The sequence below is a fragment of the Anticarsia gemmatalis genome, chromosome 8, assembly GCF_050436995.1.
Source record: "Anticarsia gemmatalis isolate Benzon Research Colony breed Stoneville strain chromosome 8, ilAntGemm2 primary, whole genome shotgun sequence".
Taxonomy (NCBI): Eukaryota; Metazoa; Arthropoda; class Insecta; order Lepidoptera; family Erebidae; genus Anticarsia; species Anticarsia gemmatalis.
In genome coordinates, this window is record NC_134752.1 from 5233629 (window position 1) to 5251787 (window position 18159).

General features: G+C 35.0%; 2 protein-coding genes across 2 annotated transcripts; one reads left to right on the forward strand and one right to left on the reverse strand.

Moving 5' to 3' along the window:
* Positions 1-1145: 1145 nt before the first annotated feature.
* drk (growth factor receptor-bound protein 2 drk) lies at positions 1146-14785 on the reverse strand. The gene is made up of 6 exons (XM_076117268.1): positions 14483-14785; positions 14301-14398; positions 13597-13716; positions 10278-10443; positions 3536-3646; positions 1146-3127 (listed from the first exon to the last, which is right to left on the reverse strand). Exons 1-6 carry the CDS (start codon positions 14558-14560, stop codon positions 3065-3067), a joined length of 636 nt encoding a protein of 211 aa, XP_075973383.1. The 5' UTR covers positions 14561-14785; the 3' UTR covers positions 1146-3064.
* Positions 14786-15581: 796 nt separating this feature from the next.
* Positions 15582-18126, forward strand: sta (stubarista 40S ribosomal protein SA). Its single transcript, XM_076117270.1, has 7 exons — positions 15582-15706; positions 15882-16009; positions 16236-16469; positions 16833-16997; positions 17140-17304; positions 17497-17655; positions 17995-18126. The coding sequence occupies exons 2-7, from the start codon at positions 15911-15913 to the stop codon at positions 18085-18087; spliced, it is 915 nt and encodes a 304-aa protein (XP_075973385.1). The 5' UTR covers positions 15582-15706; positions 15882-15910; the 3' UTR covers positions 18088-18126.
* Positions 18127-18159: the final 33 nt, after the last annotated feature.

Genomic DNA, 18159 nt, shown 5'->3' on the forward strand with positions numbered 1-18159 from the left:
AATTCCAAGTTGATTTTATTGTAGTTGAGTTTCTGATCTGAACTGAGCATTTAGGATAATTGTTTAGGATATTTGGCGGAATTGTCAAAATTGCAAGACAAAACCAGACAAAAACAGATACAAGGTAACGGGCAGCTAGCGCCATCTAGTCTAGTTATTCAAACGTAAATTATTGATGTATTTAAAAATAACGCTGTTATTGAATGAAGTGTATCTTCAGATGGAATATCGTAGCGTACATATAACCAAGAAAGGAGACCTGGAACCATTGAGCGGCGAGGTATCTATGTGGCAACGTTAAACTATCTTTGCAGGATGCAGTGCAGCAGACAGTCAAGTGTATAACAGAAAGAAAGCTTCCTTCGGAGCTTAATTAAAATTTCAGTCTCCAGTCGCGGTTTCACTTGTCGATCTCGCTTGCGAACCGCCACCTTTAAAAGTGCTATATATTCGCTTCATGGTGCGTCTTTCATGGCCGGTTTCGTCACTGCCACTCTAAGGACGTACGTTGATGTACCTACTCAAGACGCGACTCATGAATAGTATAAGACGGGATGGAAAGTAAGCTTCAGAAAAAGTTCCTCCAAAGAATCTATGTTTCAGGACAATATTTCAAAGATGCAAAATTAATCAGTTCAGCTTCGCATGCTTGAACTCTGACATGCACATCTTCGTAGAAAATCAAACTATCAACATTAAAATTAACTCATAAATTACTTTATCTAGCTGTTGAAGTTTCAATTAAAAACACATTTTTTTCAAAGGTCACACCAACAAAAAAGTTATGGGCTGTATTCAAGACGTAGGCATATTTTCATTGTACAAGGGCTTTACACCGGCGTGGCCTAGGATTAGATGGGCGTTGGTTTATTGGGTTACCTTCGAGAACATCATGCTAGCCGTCGGCGGCAAGTCATGATATTGAATTTTGATTCCTTTGATATAATATGTACTTTGTCCTTGTAACAGCCGCCCGCCAGTTAATATTACATTCACATAACTACCAATAATCAAACCTAAAATAGAAAGTGAATCATTTGTAATACAAATTATAATTGCGTTACTAATCGATGTTTTACCGCTACACGTTTCTAGAAACCGTACATATTGAGGCATACGCCGCGTAACACAATAAAACTTCCAAATATAATATTAAATTTATTAGTAAAAAATATTATACATCTTCCACAATATTGGAGAATCATAACTTAAATTATTTAAATATTTGATTATTATAGATTATAGCACTTCCGATTTATTGAAACTTGCCTTTATGCACTTACTCGTCACTAGTATAGCTATATAAGCACAATGTTGGGCACGTACTATCGGATCTATGTGTACCGAGCAACGACACGTCGCCAGCTGACCACTCACAACATGCGTACTGCACACATGGTACAGAGCAGGGTTACAGAGCTGTACCACACTTATACTATAATTACACACAGTTTAAATGCTTCGATGAAAGGGAAATTGTTTAAACGATATAGTAAAACATGCACGGTCAACATTTACTTCTTACAATTACATTACGTGACCGCGTACCACTAACGATCTGCCCTACGGATTACCTCGACTCGAGTTCGTCAGTTACCATTAAAATTCTATCAATTATGTTTCCATAAATATAGTAATTTTGGGTACAATACAATAACAAAAATAAATATCTACATTGGATCAACGATCACTCAAAGTTTTTATTAATTTCAAGTCTTGACTAAATGTTAAACGCTAACTAAGTACAATGACACTGCCGAGCGCCGAGTGCCACGATGTTACCTCCTCCTGAACCTCCTGATCGATCTATCGCGATTACGCCTAGCCTCCAGCAGCCACCAGCGACACTAGAGGCCAGCGGCCACCTCGTCGCCCTTACTAATATATTGAATTACTTTACGTTAAACATTTTAGACATTCGCATTTATTACGATTGGTAAATAGTAAAAATACGTACAGGTAACGAATTTGCGTCAAACTAACACGTCCAAAGCTATCAAAAGCATGATGTTACAACATATAATATCGTTATATAAAATACATCGCTCACTATACACTCCGTTCGTTCATAAAACCGTCAATATATAAAATAATTCCCGACTGATATCATTATTCGCGGCATTATAAATTGTGCGTAACACAAACCGTACATAATTCTAACGAGAGCTAAGCTTTTGGAGGACACTATTTATATTCTACATGATTACTGTACCAGATTATACAATGTTGTATATCGATAATAAACGAAATAAGATTCAAATACATGTAAACCGAACTTAAAATTAGCACTTAACTAACATATAAATGGTAAATATTTTAATAATGAGCATTAAAGACTAATACAGGGATAAATAATGGTCATACTTTAAAAATCACATCAAATAAGAAAATCTATATACTTGTGGGGAGTAGTCAGTGTACAACTGAGTTGATCCCTTTCACCTTTATTACTAAAACGTATATTTCAAAAAAACTACAAATAACATTCTGGCACGTTTTCGAGGATAAAATATTTACTCTCATCAAGCGCTTGTCACAATATAAAAATGAGAGGACAATAAATTCGTCACAGAACAATGAATACGATGAACACGACACAAACTTTTGTACTACCAAATTACATCTTACGGTATTGCAAAAACAAGGCAGTTCCAACACGCGAGTAAAATGGACAGATATACGATTACGATCCGCGATTATTGTTATCAAATATTATATTAAAACCATCGTAATCAAACAGCTGTAGGACACTAAGCACCATATACTCGTCAAAACATTATATAAAAATCAAACATCAACCGAGCGAGACATTGATGACACTCGGTGGCTTGGATATTCAATAACTCCAGTTATACTAAGAGCGCGTAAAATCGCTAATTCGACACGACATGCACTAGTAAAACCAAGAAAACTATAACGTTTTCATGCGATAGCTTTACTTATATTAGTTGAATTTCGATGTAATGTTTAGCGCGAGTTATTGATATGATGATGGTGCGCTAACGCTAGGTGTGATCAACGTCCGCCGGACGAGCGGGCGGGAGAGAGGCGCGGGCGCGGGGCACTATGAGTGATACGCTGTCACGTACGATGCTGGGAACAGGCCGCGGCGGTGTGCGATCTCACCCTGCAACACAACATCACTGATATTAGGTACATCTCTGATACGAATTATCACAATCCTCTTAAATTCGTTAGTTTCCAGTAGATGTAACGCACAAGGCAGAATGTAACATATATTCGTTGGAAGCACATTTCATATTCGATTATTTGGCACATAGGCGCAGACCGTAGTGGTCATCGCAATGGTCTGCGCCTGTGCACAATAATCGAATATGTAATGTTACGCCCATTAGGAAGAGGTGAGTGATAGTAGAGAGGTGTGAGGTAGACGCAACTCTCTCGTGCTACCATAACATCAATCTACTCATTCCATCAGCCTACGTATGACATCTTGAATGATAGATCAATAGGAAATAGCTAATAAAATAGCTTGAATAATCTTGTTTAAACTGATATATAGATGAATACATACCTGCCACCAATGCTGGTCTGAGCGGTCGGTGACGGTGATGACGTCACCACGTCTAAACTCCAGCTCACCAGCCTCCTGCGGCGTGAAGTCGTACAGCGCCTGGACCAGCATCTGTAATACATTGCAACACAACATATTAGTATAACATATTCCACATCACCGGTCACGAAGCAATCGCTGTAGCCGATATCGGGTGTGAAGCAACATCATAATCATCATCACAATCACCTTAGTTCGGCTTGGTCCCTACTGATGACACGTTCTCACTATTCGTTATTGCTTTTTTAATTGAGAACAACAGGGCACCCGATACTTTCAGTATTCGAAGACTGATGATAAAATGTAAAATGTATTCATTTTCTTTCAATAATTCGACAATAGCGAAATTGTTTGTGGTTTGAGTAACATAAAAACGTAACGTAGTGGTCGTTTGATAAAACCCAGCGCTTTAATCCATTCACATAAAATATGATACCGTGATCGAACGCTGTAAACTTCCAAAAAGTTACCCCATAGAAAATGCCGAAATCAAAAGTAAAACGTGCCCTTTTTATTTTTTTGACATTAAAAAACAACAATCTCAAAATTGATTTACTTATTGGAAGCTTTAAGGAGTAGTGAAAATGCGCCAAGAACAAAATTATAACAAAAATGTATGTGTATGATAACGAACATTTAACATAAACCCCAGACTTAGCACGAATGCAACATTAAACTGAGATATGTTATGTACTTGTTGCGATTGATATTACAGTTCCCGACTTTTATTGACTTTTAGAACGGTTTGATAGTGCAAGGTGGCCTTATCTTAGCGGCTTGGAATGTTTACGATATACCTGATATAACTCAACATCTGAGAGAAAAAAGACAACGTATTGTAGCACTTATTGTCCTTTATTTATTATAAAAGTAATATAATAAACAAATTGACAACTTCTTCCAAGACTGATGCTGATAGTTATGATGTGCATTGAGCCGTGCTTAGCCTATAGGTATGATGTCTTTAATCAAACGTAAATTCATATAATGTTATTTCCGATCTCAAATCAACATAAATTCAATTTAACATTCTTCGAATTTTAAAGTATGTAAGGGCCCATTTACAGACTTTGATCACTCAATTACAGAATGCAGTGCAATCGTATGAAATGTGAATTCATTTCCAGCCGTATTTTTCTCATTCTCTCTCATTTTCTATGAAGATTTTTTAAAGCAAAACAAATTTATTTTTGTGCACACCGATCACCGACACAGATCCCTGAATTAAATGCTTTTAACGGAGCTAACTTGCGACTCATAATAATAAAATATATTATATTTAAAAACCAAGAGAAATATTCCTTGTACATGTGAATATGTTTTTTCTGTTTAAAGCTTTGCTTCAGATTACGTGCTGTGATGCCGCCAGGCTAACGGCTGGTTATGCTTGCATCAAAATGAGTGCGAAAATTCGTATGTCCATAAATGTGCCCTTAAACACTCTCACGTAGAACATTAAATATTATCTAACACTAATTAACAGACACAATTCTAAATTAAACAAATTATAGAAAGGAAATCAAGAATAGATGAATGACAAAAACAAAGAAAATAGGAGAATATTGAAATCCAAGCCATATAATAATACGGCTTACTTTGCTGCTACATGACCCAAATACATAAGTATTTTATGGCGAATCCTTTTTTTTTAAATTTTCTAGAGGTGAATAAAGTAATTCTAATTTATATTCTTAAAATAGCGTCACTATCTTGTGGTAAAAATATTACGTACTCGTCACTTTGACATCATCCGTTCTAATTAAAATTTATATTTTAATACCTAGAGGAAAATTATTACAAAGTTTTGTCAAGTAGGTATTACTTTTATAATAATTTTCGAGGTCGATTAAAATAATTGAGAACCACTTATATAAATCATACAAATAATTTGTTATTGCTTTTACAGATTGACCACAGGCATAGTGATTGTTTTAGCAACCTTCAAATGCAATAGTCACGTCGCTGAAGTTCGAGCATACCGGAGCCTAAACGTGGGTTTATCCTCCCTGATCATTGTTCTATAATGAATTTCCGCTTAACGCCTAAATAAAACTAATTAGGTACAGCCAGCGGCCAAATTATGTAATACTGTCGCATTTGGACTAGGTACTTTGAATAAAAATATCAATGATTTTATGGTCATTAGTCAAAAAACAAATCTTCAACAATTATAAAATTACTTTGAAGTTAATAATACAAAAGTAATTTCACTTTTGTAATTGATAAAATGTTTCTGTAATTTCACAAATTTTAAACTAATTTATTACATTTTAAATGTTTTTTAAAAATAATAAAAATAGTTTTTGAAAATATGACAATTTATTAAAATGTTTGACCGCTGACTGTACCTGGTATCTACAATAAATGTTCACCATTTATTATAAACATCGAAAACTCGGTACGATGGCCTTGCATGAATAGTATTTAGGTAAACGTTGTTTGTACAAATTCGAAACCAAATAAAGCCATTAGCTTAACGAACTGAGTACACAGCGGCGGTAGGTGGCAATTACGAAAATTAATTGAAATCATTCAATTAACTAAGTGTTGCAGTAAATTAGCGGACGGTGTGAATAACTACGTCAACATTTACGTGTTATATCTTCGTTTAAGATATAACTTCTTTATACATAGCGTTCATTTACGTCTGCCAAGAAATACTAACTTTCTAGCTTAATTAAGCATTGTGTGAATTATTCTGTGTGCAGATAAATTACACCTAGACACTCCTCGTATTACAAAAACAGGCCATTAATGTCCGACAGCTGGGCAAGGGTCTCCGTCCGGAATAAGAGAGGAATTAGGCTATTATAAGTAAGGTATTTTAATGCCATATCGGCCGGTCTTAATATATTATTATGTAAGCAATAAAAATACTTTGCTTTTGTAACAGTACAGTAAAGTAAAAGCTTCATCATGAATGGTCTTATGTCAAATACATCCATAAAAGTCACAGTTCCCAATTATCATTTGCGTCAAACAAGTGGTTAGTTAAGGATAACTTATTCCCACATCATATTAGATTCGCTAACGATATAGAATTTTGTGAGGAAAATTGCCACCGTTCTGTTTGCTTTTATGTACATTTAAATATGACTCATGTACGGGGATACCTATCCTTAAAATGCACATAAGGCTTCTGTCTAATTTTAATCACTCTGCAGCCTAAATTGTAGACCCTATTCTTTTTAAAATACAGAAGAAGTACACAGAGAAGAAAAAGTAATAACAAAAACAAGAAACAGAGTAACAGAATAAAATATACAATTATTTTTAAACAACATAACATTGAAATTCGAATGAAACATTCAGAGAACATTTCATTAGAATTTTAAATAAGTACACCTTATTTTATAAATGACAACAGACACTATACTTAAATATTTACCGTTAATCCTTACTAGGTTAGGCCTGGAAAAGTTAGGTGATACTAGGCATGGGCATATCCAGGAACAGGGTTATGGGGGTCCCTTCCCATGAGGTCAGATTTGACCATAGTTACTTTAGTTAATTACGGGTAACCCCCTGAAACCATACCGGTTATGCCCACACAAGTGACAAAAGCGTCATTAAACAATAATCTAGTGTCTAGAACAATGTTTGTACTCTTATTTGTTGCTGTACAGGGTGAGGTTATGGGTGATATCTCTCAAGCCTCGTAAAGCTATAGCAATGATGCAACTATTCAAAATGCTGACGGAATCACAACACAACGTGGCCGTTGTGTTCGTATGTGGTAGTGCAGAGGGTGTAATATATTGCAGAATATTTGTGGACCTCAATCAGATGATAATATTGTATCGATAGTACCGTAGAAACGGGTTACATTCGTCGGCAAGGCTAGAAAATAAAGTAAATCGTAATATGCGATTTTTTTATTTGTAAAAGCTGACAATGTATTTGTTAATCAGCATTATTGGTGCATAAGTTCTTCGTATATATTTTTAAATACAATATATAACTTTTGCCGGCCAAAGTAATACGCTTCTACGGTAAATAAAACCTGAACTCAACTCTGGCAAGTGGGTCAAATAGATTCTTAATCTGACCTAAACACGTCAACTTTAAAAACTAGTTCCTGTAAATTCCTATCAAAATAAATAACATAATAAATGTCATCAGATACGAGGTCTGATGCAAATTCATAAAGATCCTTTAGTTAATTTTTAAGACAAAGGTTTAAAAGAACTTTGTTCTTAGCTGACCTTCTTGGTCTAAGGAATATTGAAGACTGTGATTCGGTACGAAACAAGAGAGGTGAGAAACACACCCACTAAGAAGAAAATAAATACCGAAGAAGTTCTATTTCACCGTAATATCCACCGATAGGCTGAAATACGGGAAAAAAGTCCAGGAACAAGAATTCAAAATCGGAGGAAGAATATCAGATTAATCTCCAAATCAATACCAGGCAACTTTCCTACTAGTCCACCTAAAAGCATCCTAAAATAAATTAAGTGGATGTTACCCCTTACAAAACATATTTTACCTCTTTATTATAATGACGTGCGATGCCCCCATATAGATTGGAATTTCCTACACAGCGCGAAAACTTGTATTAACATTACTCTTTCACTTTCCTCATTTGCGCTCAACGCTTTGAAATTATACAACCAAATACACCAGTCGTATGAGTCACGATAATATAGTCAGTAATCATTCAATGAAATGCAATGGCCCGTTAACTCGCCGTGGGAAAACTTCAGGACACAATTGTGGTACATAATCTACATTTATGTACACGAGTGTAAGGGAAATTAACGACAAGTCATAATTCGGGAGTCAAACTAATCCGGCAACCTTTGTTCTAACTTTGGATTTTAATTACTCCTATCTTTTAATTTATAGCGAAGGAAATCATCACTGTTCGTATGACTTCTCCATATTATAGCAGAGTTCTGAAAGAAATCTGTGTACGCGACGAAATACCATTAATTCCCAGCCGTGTTGGCTCTAGTGAGGTCGAAAACGAAATAGACAACCGAAGTGAACTCAATATTTGGCAAAAATTAGGTCACTAGTTCGTCTCGTTATTGACAAACAAACGGACAGATGGTTTAGTATTTATGTTTTGTGTGGAAACCGCGCACATCACTCATTAAACTTGTTAATTTACTACAATTATTTTATGATCACCGTCAATTAATAACCTTCGGTTCTTTTCCCAAGGCCCGTCCTTCATATCAACCGACGTTATAATTACGGTTTTATCATGAAAACACGTCACAATTTAGTTCTCAGAAATGGAGCTGTAAAAGACCGAAAAAGCCAACATGTGATAGTCAGCATTCGTGTGTTGTTTTTAAAGGGTTTACGTTATCTGAGAACATATTTATCTCTCACAATTTCTTTATTTTATTACCAAATTAAATATGAACGGTGTTCAACATGTTTTCCCTTCTAATTAATTTGAAACGAATAAAAAAAGTAGTAGAATATATTAACGGAGGCGGTATACTAACTCGTAATCAAAGATCAGTTTAGTTTTGACCGGGTTATTTTGGTTGTATCAGGGTCAGCGCGGCCGCACTATTTACATAGTTCAGTTTCACACAAATGTATTGAACGAGTATAAATCGCGCTAATGGAAACGGGGCAAAAGGGAGTTTTCCTGGTATCGTTTTCTTTTACATATAAAAAATGATTTCGTCATAGACGAGTCATGTTTGTAGCCCAATGTTTGAATTAGATTCCACATTTGAAGGTGGAAATCGATAATATGTCGACTGAAATTGGAATTCGGTATACGCACTTGGCTCACTAAACCCTCCCTTATGGCCACATTAACTTCAAATTATGTTGATGCAACGATTTATGTGAATGTGAGGTAGGTAGTTTCCGACGTATTGAAAAAGGCCTACTGGTAGTCTTAAACAACATAGCTTAGAGGTATTATGATCATTAGCTTTTTTAAAACAAACATTATTAAATTGTTCTGAGTCGCTTAGTTGCCGCAACCGGTAAAGAATGGGCGCTAATATCTGATAATATCTTTTCTCAGGCTATTACACAAGTGCTTTGCGCAATAGCTTAGGGTACATAGAAACTAATGCCCCAGAATAAAATAGCAGCGACTGGTAATATGTAGGTATGAATATCGAGTAAAACCCCTTTTTGCCGCATTCGTAAATACGCAATACGTATGGCGCGTTAAACGCTTCATCTTACGATTGTCATGCTCATTGAACCGTTTTATTGTATGTGAAAAATAATTCGATATCTTAAGTTCAATAAATAAGCATGCTGATAATATTGAAAAGGAAAAAGCTGGTGACGATTCGAATTAAACAATTCCAATACGAACACTTTTCTCCACAACATAGAATATCAGTACGGCAGAAGATATAAGGAGTTTTATACCGACTACTCATCTAGGCTACCCTTGTCATTGACGTAAAACCCGTGACGCAAGCACGTCGAAAACAACTGAACTCAGTTCTATAATTTGCTATCTTTTCCAGGTCAAGTTTACTAGAAAACCAATTTGATTGGTCGTGACAGAGACGATTAACCAAAATAGACACTACTAGCCTATTACGAGAAGAAAATTGCAATGTGGACCATAACTTACATTGTTGACCAAATATCATGAAGAATGTGCTCGACAAAACACTATCAAGCTTTATGTACAATTCAAACTGAATAGGCTATTCAGAGTAAATGAAGCACCTTTGTGGTAGTTGATAAAGAAGATTCAGCTTACCTCTTCGGGCACCACATCCCTGAGCTTCACATCCTGAAGACGGCTCACGGATGCAGTACGGTGATAGTCGACCAGCTCGTTCAAAGAGTTGAACTTCACTACCCACAGGAAGAACTTGCTGGAAGCATCCCGAAGTACTTTGAAGTGTTGCACGCCATCCGGACATCTGAGAACAAATATCGATCGGTATGAGAGCCATCCAACGACTAATAAAATATTTGTATAACTAATTGAGTCACGACGTCACATAAATACAACGTCAATGAAATTGTTGGTTCTGTAATAATATATCAGAATGTGTGTGTTACCAATGAGTTTCTTATTAGATACAGGATGGCTGATGTAATGTTGCAGAATTTAGTTTACTTTTTCCTGTTATCATTGAAGTTTAGTGTTTTACGTTACATTACGTCGATCATGTAGGCAAAAGTTAGGCGAAGTATGTAAGTATTTGAAAAAAACCCGTGAGACTTATTACTTGACAGCGTCAAGATGATTTGTAAAGTCTGCTTCAAGGGTCTGTCTTCACGAGCATTTAAGAAAGTTTGACATGTCTAAATACGGAGACGTTTACAAAACAGTTTATTTACCTACTTTTTTAAACATACATTTTTAAAATATTTTTGGTATACGTCTATCAAACGGTATGTTTCAACTCAAATGAGGCCCCGTTCCAAAACCTATAGCCCAAAACTGGTTTCAGCGCAATCTCCGTACCGCTGATTCATACTATTTGACAGGGAACTGGTTTTAAATAGAGAAAACTTCACAATCGTTATGAATGTTTTCTTACATTTATATATTTTTTACACGCACTGATTTTCTCAGTACTTTCTAACTTGCTTACTTTCGTGCAGACAACAAAGTTTATGATTTTTTGCAGGTTAAAATATCTCGTTGATTACATTCTCATTCGTCTTCTTTCACACGTAGCAACATTCAGTAGACGGGGTAAATGATCGGTTCAATAGCATAGGTCAAGGATGTCTGCGTGCGAGCCTAACATATTCATATTAGTCTGCTTAATTCGTCTAACAATGCAACGGATATAGACGCTAGAGTAAACGAACACAACATCTTGGTTTGTTATAGGCGTCCCAAATTCTAGATACTAATTCCTGGAAAATCGAACATAAAAAAACTAGCCGCATAAAGCGCTTAGGTTCAATACCAATACAGAAAATCTATGTTATAGGTACATATAAATCAAGTTATCTATCGTTATGGTAACAGTACTGAGTTGCTGAGATGAATATGACTAATACATGCCAAGACAGAATCAAGACAAAATAAAACGTCGCCATGTAGTAGTGAGTCATGGCGCGCTCCCGAGGCGCGAACCTTATTTTTTATTAACTACCAATTTAAACTGTAATGAAATTGTTTGTTGTGCGTCACCTCATGTACCACTTAACTATTGACTTATTGATCATTTGACAATAAGCTTATATGGAAACAAGAGTCGAGTATGTGACAATGTGTTTGCAGATAAATGAGAAACTTTTTGATCACAACTCTCGACGTAGGAGTAACGAAATAGGAAGCTATCATAAAGTAATTAAGTTTAATATTACATATTCATATATGTCAGATTAGAAGCTAGCTTAAATTTAAATATGGCGGGCGGATACGTATGGACAACTGGATTTGGCGCGAAACAAAATTCTATGTGAGAGATGGATGGATATATTTTTAGTTGTTTATTTTATGTTATTCAATGTGCTTTAAATGGAATGTCCATTTTAGAAACTGCATTTGACTATGAGCCTAATAATAAATTCATGAGTAACATATTACTGACTTATTTAGAAGGTTATTCATCATTGAGTGAGGTGGACAGTTAAATTGTTTAAGGACTGGCCATATTTGGTGTTTTATAAGAATTATATTTCAACATTATGATTTTTAATAATATTGTAAAGTTATTATGTCATTAAACTGGTGGATTATATTTAATTAATAGGTACAGGTGTCTGCCTATCCTTATGGGGAAAAGGGGTGCATGTACATATTTAGAAAATCAACTTAATAATATGTGAAATTAAATATTGTGTAAAAAGTTGGCAATACGGGCTATAATAAGCTTGTCTTTTATTAATATGGGTATATTAAATAAGTGGCTAAGTACATAACTAAATGACTTAGCTATTAATAAATTAATAACAAATATTACCTATTTTAAGATAATAACAGTCACTTTTCTTTCCAGTAAGAGTCTATGTGATAAGAATGAATAACAATACTGTTTACGGATCAATTATATTTTTTTGTATCATTTGTTTAAAATATACTTCACATCTATGAAAAGTTATATCCTGGCACAAATATGCTTTAATATTAATGTATATGAATATTATATATGTATATAAAAGGACAGATATAAGGAATATGTTATCAGGAAAATTTAAATGGTTTTACCAATTTTCTGTCTTTTTTTCTAATCAGTTCATCTGACTACCAGCTTCTGAGGTACATTAATTATCAGCAGTTTATCTAGTCAATAGTCTTTAAGCTCATACAAACATTGTTTAAATAGATAAACTAACCCCTAAATATGCCTCAGAAACCGGGCATAAGCTAGATTTGATTCAGTCATTTATATGACTTCAGTGTATCCTACATGAAATTTAGCATAAAAGATGTGTAGTTTACCTATCAGTAATCTCTCCCTATGATTTCTGTATATAACTACAACTTTGTTAATTTGAATAAAGCACTATGTGGTTGGTGAATAGAATTGATAAGAAATTTGTACACTTCCTATTTAAATTGAAAAAGATCTCACTGCCATTGTAATGTGACTAAGTATATTAAATAATAAGGAAACTGACTAAAGAAAGCTTATATTTACACAGAAAAACCACATTTATGTACACAGGAGAATGAATTAGGTATCTATTAGTTTATATTATATATTATCATACTTAACTGGGCAGGCTGGATAGTCCCATTTTTAAGAATATATTATTGATTATAAAGGTCTTGCTTCATATACATAATATAATGTGTTATACCCAAAGTTTTGGCAGAGGTGTGTGTGAAGCTATATCATATTATAATGTTATCGTTTTTGCAGACAGTTTACACATATTCTAAATCAGTAATTACTGTAATATTATTGAAAACACATAACAATAACGAAACAGGGGAATGACACCCAGATCAATACTTGCTCATCTAGTTGTAACAATTGTGACAACTTTAATACATTATCATGAAATGATTCATGCATAATCCAATAGGAAAATGTGAACATTCTGAGAACCATACAATATTATTATTATGTTATCTGTATTATTCATATGTGACAGTTACTTACTTGACAGATAAGGAGAAGTCTCCGGGGCTTGATTCACTGATCCTTATCAAAAAACCACCCTCTGGTTTATTTGCTAAGAGTTTCTCTGCATCTGCTCTTGTGATTCTTCCGTAATACCAACTAAAATACAGTTTCTAGTTATAATAAAAATATTTATACATTTGCATTCTAGTTAAAGTCAGTGAGCTTTAAGTTTACATACATAAATCTATGACACATTATCATTGTTTTTCTAATGGAAATTATATTATAAAGGAACAAGTCTGAACACCCACATACAATTTATTTTGTTAGATTGATTGTATGAGTTTGTTATGACAGTTTTCACATTTTTCATGCCATTAAAAAGTTAGGACTGTCACATTATAGTGTTTTATCTGAATAAACTTTAGCCATGACCACAATAAACTTTCGTTTAATCCGAAAGCTTTTTATAACCTATACAAATTAGTTTTATTTCAACAATCTCGTTACATTTGCATAGTAAAATAACATCGGTTTTCACAGGTAATGCGTGCACTAATGTTTTGTGTGTGGAAATTTCAACATGTATCCAATAACTAAGATTTATGTGATACACAACGGGTTCTTGTTATTCTAAACATAAATACCTATCTTGTTTTTACAATCTTCATTAATCGTTAAGATTTATGTATGACTATTAATAGAAATATGTAAATTCTTTACAGAATATAACTGTTTACCTGTGACTTTTCATTTGAATATAATTACTAGGAATAAGTCCTTCTTTGCCGTCTAATTCAGCCCTGTACCAATTCATATCGTCCTCCATGTTTAGTATCTGTAATATTAAAAATTCTAGAAAGAACCTGTCATGTCACGAAATATAATCCAAATCAAATCAGTTCAAAGAGTATTCACGTACCTTGAGAACCTGGTTCTTCCTAAAGCTGAGCTCATCATCAGCAGTTGCAGTGAAATCGTGTTTGGCTATAGCCTCCATGATCAAATTAGGCACTTCACTAAAATGTCACCGAATACCAAAATAACTCACAAAGTATACAAACTCTTATCAACACTTGAGGTCAGGGCAGTAAAGTAATCATAATGCATAAATTGTCTTACAGAACGATCTCAAATTATTGCGTTTTATTGCCGATACGGGAAAAATATTCTCCGTTCACGGGCCACACATCAGTCACATCACCAGTCACATAAGTATTTTGATGTTGCCATAGATAAAATATTAAATCTTCAATGCATTATGCTATGTGTTGCCAAGCTCACAATTTATTTTAGCTTTTGAGTAAAATAAACTAAATCTAGGTACCTAGGTACTTTAGTAATAGAAAACGTTTTTATAAAACACTGTACGTAGGTACCAAAAAGGCTTACTAAATTTTGATTAAGAAAAAAAAATCACCTTTTTTTCTGATATTTCACTATGCGTTTTTATAAAACTAATGGCATTGCAAACTACAAAGTTTGCAAAACTGAAAACTATATAAAAAACGTTGTTTACCCGAGTAAGTCCCCGAAACTAAGCATATTAAGACATAAAAATGTTAAAAATTCGAACACGAGTGAGTATTTTAGAAAGCAAAGTGAACGTAATAGACCCACTGCAGAAGACTCTCGGATGATTGATCTATCGATCAGGCGATCGAAGGGTAATAGCCATTACCAACGTAGCCTGCAATATTTTTCAAGCGAACTAAACATTATTAATTTAAGATGTATGAATGAATGAATATTTTAATTATATTATTTTGTGAATAAATTCTTGGTTTTGATAACATATATTTGTAAAAAAATTTAAATGGTAAAAAATAATCGTAGCCTTTTTATTATAAAGAACCCTTAAATATAATATTGAAATGAGACTCTGTATTTTCTGTTGAGGTCTATAATATCAACATAATTCATGAACGCTACTCTCAAGTCAAAATCGAATTTTTGTCAGACCTTCATGCGTCTCATAATACTTGTTTCTTTCTAACAAACTGTTTTAAGAGTACAAGCGAGTGAGATGTCTATAGACATGAAGTTGTCTTCAAACGTCACCACCTGTCAAAACAATTTGATAACAGTGACAACTGCGTTTGACAGTTCTTTTAGGTCCATTTCGCCTCCCAGTGGCATTACACGCGTAAGTAATTTTTTAAATCTTTATTTATAACATAAATCTTTATATTTGTAATGATGCAAAACGTTTAAATATCATACAATACAATCGTATTTGTGAAAACCGGCGATATTTGTGCATTATACTTCGCAATAAAGTTGTTTCAGTGTGTTTTACCGCGGTGTCACATTTGTTCCAGGTTTAGTCGTTACTCAAATAAACGCAACGATGTCGGGAGGATTAGACATACTTGCCCTCAATGAGGAGGATGTAACCAAGATGCTTGCGGCTACCACCCATCTCGGGTCGGAAAATGTTAACTTCCAGGTGGGTCTCAAAACAAGAACATAACCTACGAGATGTATGCACTAAACTTTTTGGTCACATTATATTTTATTATATCTGCTACATTAATATGATGATATAAGAATCCGTTCCATATATTTTTGTCTGAATCTATTGACGATCTATTCTCCCAACTGACAGCATCTTAAAAATTAATCATTTTAGCTATGTTTACAACAGCTTTTTTACTCCTAATTATATGTTGTAGATGGAAACGTACGTATACAAGCGCCGCGCTGATGGCACTCACGTCATCAACCTGCGCCGTACCTGGGAGAAGCTGGTGCTGGCCGCCCGTGCGGTCGTCGCTATTGAGAACCCAGCTGATGTGTTCGTCATCTCGTCGCGTCCCTTCGGTCAGCGTGCTGTCCTGAAGTTCGCCGCTCACACCGGAGCTACCCCTATTGCTGGACGTTTCACTCCTGGTGCCTTCACTAACCAGGTATTTACTAACAAGATTATTGTCACAGTTACAATTTGTATTCAATCAGGTTCCAAGTTCAGAGAACTATGAATTGGTCAGTGAATTCAGAGTTTTTTCTACCTTAAGTCAACACAGTATATTAGGCATCAACTTGAATTCTGTATTAATTCAAAATATATTCAAAGATTTAATATTAATAATCACTGCAAGTTATAATAAACAAAAACACCTTTTTATGATGACAAACAAACTAAGGAACCACTGACTGCATTTAATGCAGAAATGATTACAACCTATTCTGAATTACCAACTAAGTAGGTAAACATTTCTGTAAATCAAAATAATTGTTGATCATACTAACAAATCTTTTTTTCTGGACAGATCCAAGCTGCTTTCCGTGAGCCCCGTCTCCTGATTGTTTTGGACCCTGCCCAGGACCACCAGCCCATCACTGAGGCTTCATATGTGAACATTCCTGTTATTGCTTTCTGCAACACAGACTCTCCCCTTCGCTTCGTCGACATTGCTATTCCATGCAACACCAAGGTAACATATTTAATTTTGATATATCTATTTTCATAATTATAAAAAAAAGATGTAAGAATTCAAAGATAATATGGAGTTTTCAAATTTATTATAACAATCATGGCAGAATTTAATAATGATATTTTATAAACTTTGTCTTCAGTCGTCCCACTCCATTGGTCTTATGTGGTGGTTGCTCGCCCGTGAGGTCTTGAGACTGCGTGGCGTGCTCGCCCGCGACCAGCGCTGGGATGTTGTCGTCGATCTCTTCTTCTACCGTGACCCCGAAGAAAGCGAGAAGGAGGAGCAACAGGCCAAGGAGCAGGTCGTTGTTTTTAATTCAATTTATACCTGTATTAAATTTAATTTCTTGTGACCTTTTTAACTAGATTTTTGTTTACCTGATTATAGAAGCTGAACTTGTGTAATGTTTAACATCATAGTATTTACCTGTGTCATATTAAAAGTTTTAAACTTCATTGGTTTTGGACAATTTATGACCAAGCACATATGTTTTCAGCAACAAGCCGTGGTTGCGCCTAAGCCCGAGGTGCCCGCGCCCGTGCACGAGGACTGGAACGAGGCCGTCGAGCCCGTCACTTCATGGGCCGAAGATGCCGCGCCAGCCCCAGCACCAGCCTTCGGTGCCCCACCTGCACAAGAAGACTGGGCCGCCCAGGTACGAGACTAGAACTAATTCGATATAGTATATAAGAGAACATTTTGCGGAGATTTTTGAAAATCTTGCAAATACAATTATTACCTACCCTTAACCCTCTAAAAGACTTCGCTTCTTGCAAAGATCAGAGTAAATCGAAGTCATTCTTAATATCTTGGACCTATTTTTCACTGAAACTGTTGGTAGTGCTAGTATACCAGGCCAGTGACAGTATTATTTTTGCACAAAACAAAAACTAAATACGTAAGATACTGTACACTTCAATTAGATTTTCCACTGATGTACCTATATAAAATTAGTCTCGTGGTTGGTAGGTACTAATAAAATTGTGATGTTCAGGTACAAGAAGAGTGGGGCAACACCGCCCCAGCTCCGGCTGCCGCTCCCGCTCCCTCATGGGGAGGCTCCGCCCAGGACTGGAGCGCTTCGTAAACGTTACGTTTGCTTTGGTTAATATAACGTAAAAATCTATTTATGACTTTTATTTTTATCTAAAATTTCAAT